Raw genomic sequence first — 14,826 nt, 5'->3', positions numbered from 1 at the left:
TCTGAGTCTATAACATGTTTATGGGAATTTGAGAAAAAACCTTGTAGCCATGTTCGTCTTTACATGCAGTTGTCTCTCTTGGGGCCTCCAGCTAGGTTCTAGCTCATATGGTCTACAGCACGGCTCACTTCCAGGTGCAGTCTGATTGTGTGGATGCATACAGGCTTTAATATAGTTGAACTTAAATGCAACAACTATTAATTGCAAAAATGTTATATGCAAATCAGCTGATACTGGTTATATTGCATATAGTGACCAGCTAAACTGCACCACCTACATTTGTCATTTGCACAAGCATGGCTGTAAAGCAAGTTTAGTAGCAGTGCACTGATGTAGATTTAGTCTAGTTTGACTACTCACTGGAAACACCCTAGCAAAGGCAAATGAATTATCTTTAGGGCTGATGAAAAGATAAACTCACAGGCATTAAGAAGTTCCCTCTATTAACTGCAGAACTATTTACTATAGACAGGATCCCTACCAAGCCTGCTTTAATATTTTTAACTATATGGTAGATTTAGGTCATAGTTCCTGCAGGTTACATCTCCCCCTTGGAGTGGAAGAATACTTATAAACATGTCCCAGATAAGAGAGACAGGATATTATACCTAAGGAAATAGCCATCTGAGGCATCTAATGTTGCTTAGTCTTTCACATGCAGTGAGCAGTCATAGCTGATACAACAGGGATGAAACTGTGGTCTGAACTCCTCCTCAATTTTTCGGCTCACTCAGATTGTCCAGAACCCAGGAAGTAGTGGGATGGGAGGTAAAGAACCTATATGCAGAGGCTGCAGCAGGGACTGGCCTTCGTGAATAGCACATGAAGGAGCAGACTTCCCTGTCATCTCTCTTCTCTGCCCCTGCTCTAGATGCATGTACAATCTATTCCTTGTGCTGAATACAAATCCAGAAGACACAAAGACACTGACACCTTAAAAAAAATAAAAATAAGGCAAATCAGCTTGCAGTAAGTCAGGAAGAAAGGAGTGACCTTTCCTGGGAAGAAGTAACGCTTAAGAAATCAGGTCTTTCATATGTATAAAGGAAACAAGTCTAAAGCCAATGAATTATGTGTTGGATGAGCAGACAGTGAGGTAGTTTGAGAACTGGCTGAACAGCTGGGCCCAGAGGAGGCTCATTGGCCTGTAGTCTAGCTGGAGGCCAGTAACAAGCAGTGTACCCCAGGGGTCAATGCTGCATCCAATCCTGTCTAACATCCTCATTAATGATCTAGACAATGGGGCAGAGTGTGCCCTCAGCAGGTTTGCAGATGACACCGAACTGGGAGGAGTGGCTTGCTTTTGCATACACCAGACCCTCTGTGTCTTGCTGCCATCCATCCAGAGTGACCTGGACAGGCTGAAGACATGGACTGACGGGAACCTCATGAAGTTCAGCAAGGAGACATGCAAAGTCCTGCACATGAGGAGGAACAACTCCAGGCATCAGGACATGCTGGTGGCCACCCAGCTGGAAAGCAGCCTGGCAGAAAAGGAGCTGGGGGTCTTAGCGGACACCAAGCTGAACACGAACTAGCAATGTGCCCTTGTTGCAAAGAAGGCTGGTGGTATATGCTGGAAGGCTGCATTAAGCGAAGTGTCACCACCAGGTTGATGAAGGTGATCCTTCCCCTCTCCGCAGCACCAGTGAGGTCACACCCTGGAGTGCTGTCTCCAGTGCTGGACCCCCCAGTACAAGAGAGACATGGGCATACTGGAGAGTTCAACAAAGCGCCACAACGATGCTGAAGGGACTGGGGCACCTTTCCTATTAGGAGAAACTGAGAGAGCTGGGACCGTTCAGCCTCAAGAAGTGGAGGCTCAGGGGGGATCTTATCAATGCCTACAAATATCTGAAGGAAGGGTGCAAAGAGGACAGAGCCAGGCTTTGTGGAATATCCCTCCTTAGAAATATTCATTGCTCTGGACATGGTCCTGGGCAACCTGCTGTAGGTGACTCTGCCTGAGTGTGGAGGGGTTGGACCGGATGACCCCCACAGGTCCCTTTCAACATCAACCATTCTGTGATTCTGCAAAAGAAATGAGCTGATAATTTGATCAGATCATACTCTACCCTGTAAACTGGAAATAGGTTATACATGCTCTGGCAATTGAGAAAAAACGCATGTTGAACCCAGCTGAAAAAATGGAAAAAAAAATGACTATAAAAATTAATGAAAGGTGAAAACAGTATAGTGATAACCTCAAGAGACAACTGCCCAAATATTTCCTATAGCCAAATTAAAAAGCTGTCAAACAAAACTAGCATGCAGAAGCAAGATGACAGCCTGTTCTTTATGCTCCCTGCGTGTGCAAATCAAAGTAATTTCAAAAGTCATCTTCTCATTTAATTTCATGGAAGTCTATGAAAACTGTCCTTTTAATATAAACTGTTAGTAAGAAGCTGTTACATATAAGATGCAAAACTTACGTACATGCCATTTTTATCTTTAATTTATTACCGCTTAATATTCTCCACGCAAAATACAGAACCACTACTATTTCACACATGTAGTACACAAAAAGCAATCTGTTGCCATAGTAATTACAGATTAGATTTTTTTAGCTTCTCTTAAAAGCCATACTTATATGTATATTTATGCTTTGGATCTCAGACTAATTCAGACAGATTACTATTTGATTGCTTGAACAAACTCTTTTGAATATAAGCTTGCAAGGGCTTATTAATCAGAGTTATCATCACTCAGATTCCCATTGTGCAACTCATTTGAGTGAAACAGGATTTAGAGCTTAATCTGATCTTAACTATTAACATACTGTTATTTTATTGAGGTTTCTATCATGCACTACTTTATGTAAAAAACTGACTAGGACAATTTACCACAGTTTTTGAAAAGTGCATCTTTACACTTACCACATGAGCCTGTTGTACATACAGAATATAAAAGGATTGAGGATCTCTCTGCAGCTTATTGAATATATTTAAAGTAAAACGAACAAAAAAAATAATGAAAAGAAATATCTTGGCCTATGCAATGAAGTCTGGAAAACTATTCTAAGTAATTATTAGTTTATTATATCCATTCAGTAAGAGTTCTACTGAAATTCAATCAAAAGATACATGCTTCAATCCCATCAAGGTGATGCAGTGAACAGAAGTCTGCTGTCAGAATAGGTAGGAAATGGCCTGTTCTGCCACTGAAACCATTCTGCACTGTACCTGACCCCTCTGCACTAGGCTTTGCCACTTAAGGTAATTTCTTCTGAACCTTCAGAGATAAGACTTTGTACAATACAAGAGGTTAAGCTGGCTTTATTGTGTCAGGTAGGAGTAATTTTAATGTACTGTTGTTATTAGTGTAGAGTTCATGGTACTATTTGAGAATGAGATAAGGTTTTGACTGTAATCTTAAATTTTATTTTTAACAGGATTTCTTGAGCCAAAGGTTTGCCTTAATATATATTTTTAAATATAGATCTATGACTCTAAACTCGTCCTTAAGTGTACATCTTAAAAACTAAAAAATGAAAAAAAAATTGTTTGGCAACTGGACAATTTCAAGAACACAGAAATTAAATGGTAAAACTAAATACTAAAAATGTTTTATATCACTTGCAAATGCAAACATTGGTGGTCTGTAGAGAGAGTTCAGAAGCATGTCTATTGCGAGGGTTTTAAATTGCATGGGTCACATGACTGAAAGTTAAGTGATATGTTAAGGGGTTGTAGTGCTGCTCTTGATAGCCTTCTGTTTTGTAATGTATCTGTTGAAATGTTTTGATTGTACAGGTAGGTGCCTAAAGCATAATTTTCTTCACTTGAAGTCAAAACAAAGTACTACTACTGTTAGATCTATGTGGAAGATAAAATAATAAACTACATTAGCTAAATAAAAGTAATAAAAATAGAAATCTCTTTAGTGAATGTTATGTTTATCCTAACCCACTGCTGAGGCAAGCTGCTTAAAATTCAGCTTGTATTGCCTCTCAGACATACATTGCTCAATTGCTACATGTTAGAGCCCACACTTTCGACAATGATTAGTTGCTTTCTTCAGCACTTTAATAAAATTTTTTATCAACTTTCTTGGTTTCTGGTTAGAAATTTTGTGATTGAAAAGTAGAAACATTTACAACATGCAGTCCATGTACCTTCAAATTATTATCTCAGATTTACTCGATTCAGCATGGACAATCAGCTTTTTCATGTTCCGTGGTGGTTTCTGAAAACTATGGACCCCTAGCACTCTCAGACAGCACCAAAAACATCTCCCAATAGTGCACAGTAAGGAGGATTTTCTTCCCCTTCCTTTGCCCTGTGCAGGAAGCCATTTGGAAAGACAGGTATAGCTTATTTTCTTTCAAGTGATACCTTTATATGTTCTTTGAAATGAAGTCTAAGTTGCACACGAATTTAATTTCTCATGTAATAGTAATATTATTTGAATAGGACGTTTTCTGTGGTCTTGCTGAGTTTTCAGCCACTCAGCTCTAGGTAGTACACAAGTAAGTTTTAAGAATGTTGCCTAGCATGAGGGACACTAATTTAAGGGCTTGCTCCTTCACTCTGCATATAAGATGAACATCGTTATATATAAAAGTTATCCCATTAAAACAGAAGGAACTACTCACACATGCGTGCATTAAAAACACATGTGCAAGTCTTTGCAGGATTAAAAAAGGCAGGAAGCAACAGGTTGGGGCAACAAACACAAGATAGGTGGAAGGAAAAATAAAATGATAGGAAAACATGGTTATGTGGGCAGGTTGAATATGCAGCCTACAAATCTGTACTTATTTTAAAGCCTGATTTTAAAGTTTGACCTTATTTTAAACAATTATGATGCTTGTCATGTAATAGTCATTCCTGAAGCATCTGCAACCCCATTGCACATGATCAAGGACTCATGCTAACTTTAAATCATGACACCAGAGCACTAACACAACATTTTGGATTATGCCACTGCTAATTTTTTACAGCACAGTGGTCAGCACAGCTTGCAAGATGGTTGGATACCTATCATGCTTTCCACGAACATAAAAGGCTCACCCATAAGATCATGGAGGCAGCCAGTGTTGTTGTACTGAGGAACCTGTAAAACTCTACTGGTCCTCACTGAAAACTGCATAGCTTAGTCAAGTCACTGGTGAGAGAAAGAACAAGAAAGAGAAGAGCTTGCATATGTATTTGTAGTGAATGGAGAGTAATTATACAGACAATGTAATAACTCCTGTAAATGATGCCTTGCTGGTAATGACCAACTTTCATTAAGAGTTGTATTTTGAAGAAGTAAGCTCAGGAACTCTGAAGAAAGGGGAACAAAATTTTATAGCTGTAGAACAGCCTTTTGTGTAAGACAAGTAAATTTAGACAGTGACTTAATATTCCTCTTATTTTGAAGATTCCTTTCCAAAAAAAAAAAAAAAAAAAAAAAAAAAAAGCTTCTTGTGAAAAATACTACTCTACTGTCAGTAAAACAAACCACGCTTGGGTCATGCAAAAATGGCCTGGTTCTTTTGAAGAAAGGGAAACATGATGTTCTGCTAGCAAATACACATCATTCCTACCAAAGTGTAAAAGAGAATATTCTTACTTGCCAAATAAACATGCAGGTTGTTAAAATGGAACTACAGCCAGAACATGATGAGTAACATATCTGAACATTTGACTTTCTACCAAAAATACTGAATATTTTGCTATCAGATCAACATAAAAATAAATAAAAATAAGATCCAAATGGTTTAATTTCACAACAGTTCTTGCTAGTGAAACTTTTGTCAGCCCTTGTGAAACAATGCCAGATTAATTGGTATGACTGCACTCCTTTGCAAGGCTTTAGTCACACTGATGAACAGTGACCATCACCACAGCTGGGAAAGGCTGCCAGAAAGCTGACCCTAAAAATAGGAAGAAAAAAAAAATAATCCAAGCCCTCTAAATATCAGCCAGTTACAGTATATTCAAACAAGCCTCCAAATGATCAGAAAACATGGCAGGACCCTGGAGGGAACCGCTCATCTGATGGCTTCTCAATATGGTATCTCACCCTTGTGTATATTCCCCATACATTTAAAATGAATTCTCAAGGGACAAGGAAAGGTACACTGATGTGTACTCTGCCATGGGAAAGGCATATCACAGTGGAGCTAATTTTATCCTCTGTAACTGAAAACCCCAAGTCTTCCAATAAATTGCTGGGGAGGTGGAGTTTCTGTGCATACTTTTCTCTCTGGCTCAGAGATTGGCCTTTTCCTCAGTTTATATTACCATTGTGCTATTTGCTCTTTTACGTGTCAGCAAACTCAGTTACCTTGTACTTACATCAACACCATGGAAACAGAGATTTTGTCTCAAGCAACAATGCTCCTGAAAAGCTGGCCTGTGTTTTCCTTTAACAGTGTGAAAATAATTGTATTGCTTTCCTACTGCTGCCACGGAGCAGAGAGACCAGCTGAGAGTCACCACTTCCCTGGGAAAAGACAGCGGAGCCTAGCAGACTGCAAGCTCAGAGTTTGGTGTTCAACAGCTAACTCACCCACTTGATTCAACGGGGGAGAGAAGGATACATTTATTTCTAATCAGAAGGATTTTTTTCTTTTCATAGATGAAAGGGTTAAAGGAAAAAAAAATAGCGCACGGAGGGATGCCACCGCAGTACGGACGCCCTACATAAACCTTCAGTTTGCCGGGTGCGACGCTTTCAGCCTCAGATCTTTTTGCCGCTGCGTGCGGAGAGGAGGAGGAGGAGAAAGGGAAGGAGGAGGAAGAGAGGGAGGAAGAAGAGGAGCCCCCACCTGCCCTCGGCAGGCGCGGGGGCGGCGGCAGAGCCCGGCTGCCAGGGGCAGGCAGGCGGCTCCGCGGCCGGGGGGCTCCGTCCCGTCCCGTCCCGTCCCGTCCCGTCCCGTCCCACCGCGGGGGTCTCTCTCTCACCTGTTGATTTTCAGGGCAAACGCCCTCCTCTCTGCGGCGGGCAGAGTCGCCATGCGGCCGCCGCGGAGGGCAGAAGCCGGCTGCACGCACGTCGGGCGCCTGGGTTATTATTTATTATTATTATTACTACTGCTTATTGCATGCTGCGGGCTACGGAGCCGGCGGCCGTCTGACAGCTCTTGGGTGGCAACTTCCGCATTTCACCTTCCTCGCCGAAATCGGCCCAAGTGGGAGGGCTCTGCCGCTCGGCACCGACGGCTTCTTGCCCCGCTCCCCCGGGACGGGGGGCTCCGGCGACCCCACCGCGCCCCGCAGCCCCCGCTCCCGACCCCGCTCCCTCCCGGATCCTTCCGAGGGATCCAGAGGGGATCGGCGGAGAAAGCAGGAATTTGACCGGGAGAATTTGCCGTGGAGAATTCGCCTCGCACCTGTGGGCGAAGACCTGCGGAAAGTGTTGAGCATCCCCGCCAACACCCCCAGCCCCTTTCACTGGGGAGCCGTGGCGTTGGTGTTGCACACCCACATACTGCCATTTGCACGTGTGGTAATAGCTGGGATCACTTCTCTGTCCCTCCAGCACGGTGATGGAAGGGTTCAGGCAAGTGGAGGTGGCAAGGTCGGGAGCACGTGAGGGTCAATACCTGGGTATTGAATACATGCGAGCCACAAGCCACGTCTGCAAGGAGGAGCACACCTCACCTCAATGAAATGTCACCTCACGTCAATGAAATGTCTCATTTCACCTCAGTGAAATGCAGGTTTAAAGCTTGTGAAGCTAAAAATTAAGTGGTAAATAGATGCCACTTCTTGACCTGTGATATTTTGCCGATACACACATGCACTCTGGATATATCTCCCTCTTACCCCTTAAGTACTTGACTAGTAAGGAAAACCTACAAATACCAACACCAGATACCAGCTAAGTTTGGCTCTAAGCAGGCACCACTACCGTACTGTTCACCTTCACTTGCAGCTTGACTCTTTTAAACTGCCATTTTTAGTAAGTATCTTGTGGTTGTGTTGCAAAGCGATGTTTCCTGACTGGTATGCTTCTCTCGGTCTTGGTGCAGATTTCACTGCTACTGCAAATAAGCAGAACTCGGGCTTCATTGAAAGGGGAAACAAAAGCTAGAAATGGTTTCTGTAAATGAATTCTGGGGTAGCAGAGGCAATTCAGTTTAGGTTGTCCGGTTTTTATTAAATCATTGCCTTGGAGACAACAACATTAGGATTCAGCTGTTGAAAGGCAGTCACAGCTTGTTTCTCTGTTCCCAGTGAGCTGAAGGGTATCTACAGGTAAACAGAGTAAGCTGACTGAAGCAAGCAGTGGAAGAATATCATGCAGTGCAGATCTAAAATTGTATTACCAACAATTACCTTTGACTCTACAGGATTCACCAGTTTTAAGAGCACTGTTAGTACGGGTGGTCTTGAATATGAATGTTAACCCATATGGCCTTCAAAGAGCACTATCTACACGTCCTTACAGACGGGCTGAAATGCTGAAGAGCTGTAAGATTTAACAACAATAACAACAAAAACAACAGAAGTAAATAAATGGAAAATGGAAACAAATATAGACATGTTTAGGGGAAAAACATGCAAAGATCTACAGCAGAATGAGATCTTGGAGACAGGTTTGAAAAACTGAGAAAGAAAATACTGAAATCTACTATTAATACACTGTTATTAACTGGAAAACAATTGCTTTGGGAAGAATACATTAGAAACTTTTTTGGACAGAACTTACCCACCACACCCATCCTTTCTTTACGTCACCAAGATAAAGCTAGCGCCACTTACCTACTTGTAATTTCAACTTAGTTATCACTTGGTTACAAATCAGTCATAACTGTGATCCGGCATGTGTGTCGGTCTCAAGAAAACTGTTGAGTGTCAGAGATACTGGACGAGGCAAGATAGTGCTTTGCACTGCCTTACTTCTGTGCACTTGCGTGCGTCTGTTGAAACTTGATCACTCCTTCCGAACTCTTTCCAGTGCTCAACCCAGCTGTGGGTTTAATAGATATTTTACTACCATGCAAGAAACTCCAGATGTGCAACCTGCCCTCTGACAGGCCATTTGCAATCTCCTTGTGTCAACAGTGAAAAAACAAGAACAATTAAACATTTTTTAATAGACCCATGCAATTTTAATTGATACACCTATTTTTTGAGAGCTTAATTTGACATAAAATGCACACACAATTGACACAAAACACCCAATACTTGATTTTTCTTGGAGCACTTCACATGCATTTCTTACCTACTCTAGTTGGAGTCAAGGGCCTCAGCACCTTTGAAAGCTATGCATCAGAAATGAGCTGAAATATTTACTTTAGTATCCTGGCCTCTCTAGATCACTTACTCTTTTTGATATTACTCAGAACTGGTATATAAAAGACCTTATTTTCTCTTATTTCCTTTTTTCTTTTCAGAATTTTAGCTTAGACATTAATATAAACCACACTCTTCTTAAGATGCCATGAAATAAACACCAGTTTGTCCATTTTCTGTGCTGTTCAGACTCACTGCAGAACAGACAGGAGACATTATTATGTCCTCTTCATACATGTTGAGATGGTCTCTCTCAGCTCAACTGCGTTCTAACTCCTCTGTAAAAGGAGTAGTGGAGGAAAAACTCCATTTGCAGTTTTTCACCAGTACAAGGTTACTGCTATCACATGCAATTCTTTTCGGGTAGCTTAAACCTGCGTTATGGATAGCCTGTCATTAGAAGAGCTACGTGTCCACAGAAGTCAGGTCTCTTGTTTCTCAAAATATTGCTTCTAAAAACCATAGCCATCCTTTCATTGTTTAATTTCTAAAGCCTCCATGAAGTGCTATGCATTTTCTAACTATGAGTCTGTTTCTAGCAGCTTACAAGCAAAGGAGGAGAAAAGTAAGCAATGAAAAATAAGCAAGTAGCTCCCTTAACCATTCTGTACATTGTCTGGATGTGGAGACAGTAGGACAAAAGTTTTGGCAATAAATAGGTTTCACACCCATCCTTCTGGTCACTGCAGGCCCAATCACAGGAATAGGACTTTCTCATTCTTCCTTTACTGAAGTGTATGGTTAATTGGGTTTGGGGTGTTGGTTTTGTTGTTTGTTTGTTTGTTTGTTTGAAGACAGGACCATTCTTCTATTTCTAGCTGTGTCTTCAGAACTGCTAACTATTCATGAAGAAATCACTACCTCAATTTTTATGCTATAAAAAAGTACGGGCTTTATCTTAACAGCTCATGTGGTACCTTCTTTGATTGCCAAATTTGGCCACACAAACTGAGGTGGCAGTAATGCATATAACATCTCAATCTCACAAATACACCTGTTTATGAATGACACAACTATTTATTTTGCAGTTTCCCGCTTTTTTTTTTTTCTTAAACGAGGACAAAAGGATAATTCAAAAATAATTTGTCACATGTGGGAAAAAGCACCTGAAGAGAAACACAAAACTAGGGTGTTGTGGTTTAACCCCAGCAGGCAGCTAAGTACTACACCCTTTAATTAATCACTACCCTTCAATTAATATGCAGACATCGTTCACTTAGTTTAAAGACCACCCCCATGAAATGCCCTTAAAATTTTCATAAAATGTCTACTGAGTTCTTTCAGTCCATGACTCAGATTCTACCTGTTGTGGTGGCCGCTCAGGACAGGAGAGTTACTGGATGGAGTTACTGGATACCAAGGCCAGCTCAGGTTGGGTCACTGCTGCACTTGCACTGCTTCTTGTGAGACTCATGCTCTGTTGGTTTGAGTGGTTCCTGCTACAGAACTTCCTATAACATGCGACTCAGATTGGGTTGAATGGGTTACAACAATTTAAAGGCATATCCATCACAATCTCCACCCCTGGTCCCCTCTGACCAAGCTACAGGGTTCCACATTGCAATGAGCTCCTCCCCTTGCCCCTGGCCTGGCTAGCAGCAGAGGGTTCCTCCTATAACACTTCCTACAAAATGCAGCTCAAATCATGAGTTACAGCAGTTTGAAGGCATATCTATTACAATCTCTACTCTTTGTGCTTTTGGACCAGGCCATAGGGGTTGACATTGCAATGAACACCTCCCCTCGCCCCTGCTCCAGCCTGGGCTTGTCCACTGGCCACAGTCCCTTAGAGGTGCACCTGCTCCGGCACGGCCTTATCCAGGAGCCACAGCCTCTTCAGAGGCCTACCTGCTGGGGCATGGAGATAACCACAGCCACAGCCACCTCAGGGTGTACCTGCTCTGGCATGGAGACACGGGACCTTCAGACGTCCCTTCAGACACCTCCTGCGTTGTGGTCTCACCCACGGCCACAGACACTTTGAGGTGTATTCTGTCATGGCCTTATCCACGGGCATGGACACTGCAAGGCGAACCTGCTGTGGCATGGACATCTCCACGGCCACAAATGCTTCAAGGTGCACTTGCTCCATTGGGGCTTATCCATGGCCAGAGATGCTTCGGGGTGTATGTCTCCCACGTGGGCTCACTCACAGGTCTCTATCACTCAGACTCAAGTTCACTCTGGAGCCCCAGCCTGTCCAGCAGAGCTGCACAGGGACAGCAGTGATGCCTTGGCCATCTGTCAGCCCAGGCGCATGGTCACAGCTGTTATCAAAATGTTTCCAGCTGAGCACCATGGCTGCGCGCTCACCCTCCCCAGGTGGGATGGGGGAGAGAGTTGGAAAGATAAAAGTGCAAGAAATCGTGGGTTGAGATAAGGTTCCCCTACTTCCCATCAGCAGGCAGGTGTTCAGTCACTTCCAAGAAGCAAGGCTCATCACGCAGAATGGTTTCTTGGGAAGACAAATAGCATCACCCCAAATGTCCCTGCTCTTCCTCCTTCTTCACATCGTCTTTTATTGCTGAACAGGACATCATACAGTGTGGGACACCTCTGTGGTCAGTTGGGATCCACTGTCCTGGCTGTGTCCCCTCCCAGCTCCTTGTGCACCCCCAGCCTCCTTGCAGGCAGGGCAGCATGAAAAGTCCTTGGCTCTGTGTAAGCACTTCTCCTCAACAACTAAAACATCGGTGTGTTATGAACACTATTTTCATAAAAAATTCAAACCATAGCAACATACAAGGGTCTATAAAGAAAACTAACTCTATCCCAGTCAAATCCATGACACAGGGTTTCCATGGCTGCTAGTATGTTTTATATTGTCTAGTATACTGTCTTCAGAAGACATTTAGATGAAGAACTTAGTGATATGGTTTAGTGGAGGACTTGTTAGTGTTAAATCAGAAGTTGGACTTGGTGATCTTGGAGGTCTCTACCAACCTAGATGATTCTGTGATTCTGTGATATTCAGCAGCTACAGCCCAAACATTTAGATCATTAGAAGTTTTCATCTTTTTGGATGAACTGAATTATCAGCAGCCTACTTCATCAAATGAGAAGCAAAAGTCATCAAGTATTCTTTTTCATATATTATTTCACCACTTTTTTTTGGTTTGTTTTGTGAAAAAAAAAAGGAATTCTGTCATGCAAGTTTACATATTTTTAACTCATTGGATTTATCAGATGAGATGTTAGTAGGTGGACTTTTTAAACTATCTGATCCAATAAAATTTTGTCAATAGTGTTGCTTCAGCTTATTATTAAACACTGTCATTGTTTGAATTCCTGCAACTAACAAACCTACTATATACAAGGTCATGAAGTGTAATCATGTCTTTAGGAAAAGAAGTAGGAAGGTCTTTCCAGTCAAGAGGTAAAAAAGTCATCAAACCAAGTGTGAGTGAAGGGAGAAAAAAAATCAAAATAAAGCAAAGAAAATAATGCAATTTGGAACACATGGTGATTTTCCACACCTGGCTTGCTTGGATGGCAGCAGATGCTGAGTGGCCTTGCATACAATACACTAGAAAGTACGATTTCATTCCTCATCTCCTCAGCCCCATCCTCCTGTCACAGACAAAACCGTCCCAAACCGTGATCCTAATCATTGGTTCTTCACGCAGCACCACATTTCAGCCCTAGAATCTGTCATAAAGGCATGCATCCCCTGAACCCCACTGCATTTTCAAATGTTCTCACTCTGCTTTGGTCTCACTCCTGCAACCTGGCCGGCAGGAGGTGGGACACCAGCAGCTGGGCAGGGTGAGGAGCTGCAAGGCCAGCCTCCAAAGGCAGCGAGGTGCTGCTGACTGCTGGTACTGCCAGAGCAGGTACAGTCCTGACTGCTGCGTGTAACTGTCAGAGCTGGCAAGGGATTGGGAAGCACTGGAAGGGACAATAAACAGCGTGTCTATGCGCCATCTACCGGGGGCTTTTTTCTGTAATGACACGCATTTCTAAAACCCTTTTTCCTTAAAAGTGTAAATAAGGAATCGCTTGTTTACTGGCAGTCATATCCCTGAAAAAATGCTATTGCATGGCAGGGTGCCTACCACTAAACATGACTTTGTGGCCCAGGACAGTCAGGGATGATAAAGCCCTGCTGAGGCTCTGAGCGTCCCTTGCTCTTTGCCGAAGACATGCCTTTGATGATCTACCAGAATCTGAATTAAGTCCACGGGAATATTCTCAGTATCTTTTCGAAGGGTAACTTTGTATCCTTGGCAAAATACACCAGCAGTATGCAATTTCAGTAAAGAATAACTGTTTACTGATCACCTCATGAGAATATTTGGAGGTTCACATCAATGGGAAAACTGTGATGATCTCAGTAACCGCCAGCAGCACACAATGACTGACGTTTGCTAACACAACACCCTTCTACAATGCTGCTGGCTCATGTAGCCAGTGCCACTACGTACTGTTGCTAAGGGAAGCTGGATCTGGTCATTTGCAGTGCTCTCCTTGGCATAAATCTCAGTAACGTCTAAGATCACTTCAAGTTTAATAAGACAAAAACTCTTATATAAAAATTAGGAGGCTAAATCTAAGAAAAGTGTACTTTTCTACTACTCCTACTTATGTGTGAAATTGGCAAAGAGATTCTCAACCATCCTTTAAAAAACAAAACAAAACAAACAAACAAACCAAAAACCCCACCCACCCACCCAACAACAACAACAAAAAACCACTTCTATCTTTAAGTTTCATTTCTGTGTTGGTGAAACATAAGAAAGGGAACTTAGACCACACTGCAGCTGCCGTTTCATAGAACACTTGATTCTAGAAACAAAGCAGTAGCCTATGTGAATCTTCTTTTTTTTCCATTCTTTTACCATTAATTTATCCAAATTCTTCTGTAGAAATATAAATATTATAGGCTGAACTCTCAACAGAATGCTCACATTCACAGTAAACAGCACTTAGGTGGAGACAACGCTGATAGGTAATATTTTCCATTATAACCACCATCCTCTTACGTACAGTTAGGGAACTTGCTAGGTTGTATATGTTGATATTCAAATTCTGACTATAGGCCATGCATCTATTCAAATATTGTGTTTCATTAAAACAAATTAAAGCATAACGTCATATTACACTCCAGTCATAAAAAGCAGAAGTGTCAAAAAGTGGGTGTACTGACTGAAGTAACACTGTTGCTTTTAAAAGCATTTCCTTGTCTTATATTGCATGTTAATGATGAGTTCACTAAAAAAGAAAAAAATAATACAAAAATCCGGCTATGTCCTTTTATCAGGGAGTTAATATTTCAATATGCAAGTCATTTTCAGAGTTCCACATGGGCAGAACCTTACCTCATTATCGAACCTCGCTACAATGCAGCAGCTACAGAGGTCTGACAGCACCCGAAGTGCTTCTCTGAGTCAGGTCAGCACGTGCTGATGACACCGACTCTCCACATACATAGTGCCAGGAATCCATCGCAGTATTTGCAGGATCTGGGCCAGCATTATATCTTTTACCTACTGTACCTTTTTTACCAGTTATTACTGGACATCATTTCTCAGAAGATTGCTCAAGCAAAAGGCTTTCAAACCCTCTTTATTTATCTGTTTATTTCCTGTGTGTCCAC

General features: G+C 42.2%; 1 protein-coding gene and 1 long non-coding RNA gene across 5 annotated transcripts in view; both read right to left on the bottom strand.

The window, feature by feature from the left end:
* DOCK8 (dedicator of cytokinesis 8) overlaps positions 1-7,134 on the bottom strand; it is a 95,484-nt gene extending 88,350 nt beyond the window's left edge. Inside the window, exon 1 of one of the 4 annotated variants that reach the window (XM_048051712.2) lies at positions 6,894-7,134. In XM_048051712.2, the coding sequence (XP_047907669.1) occupies positions 6,894-6,946 (53 nt within the window). In that variant the 5' untranslated portion in view covers positions 6,947-7,134. The remainder of the gene's footprint in view (positions 1-6,893) is intronic. The other 3 variants (XM_048051710.2, XM_048051709.2, XM_048051708.2) reach the window with 3 other exon arrangements.
* A 228-nt stretch (positions 7,135-7,362) lies between these two features.
* LOC136788940 (uncharacterized) lies at positions 7,363-12,312 on the bottom strand. The gene is made up of 3 exons (XR_010827569.1): positions 10,534-12,312; positions 8,271-8,904; positions 7,363-8,183 (listed from the first exon to the last, which is right to left on the bottom strand). It is a non-coding gene; the product is annotated as an uncharacterized lncRNA (long non-coding RNA).
* Between the last annotated feature and the right edge of the window lie 2,514 nt (positions 12,313-14,826).

This window comes from Anser cygnoides, chromosome Z (genome assembly GCF_040182565.1).
Source record: "Anser cygnoides isolate HZ-2024a breed goose chromosome Z, Taihu_goose_T2T_genome, whole genome shotgun sequence".
In the NCBI taxonomy this organism is placed as follows: Eukaryota; Metazoa; Chordata; class Aves; order Anseriformes; family Anatidae; genus Anser; species Anser cygnoides.
This window is presented reverse-complemented; position numbering and strand designations above follow the sequence as displayed.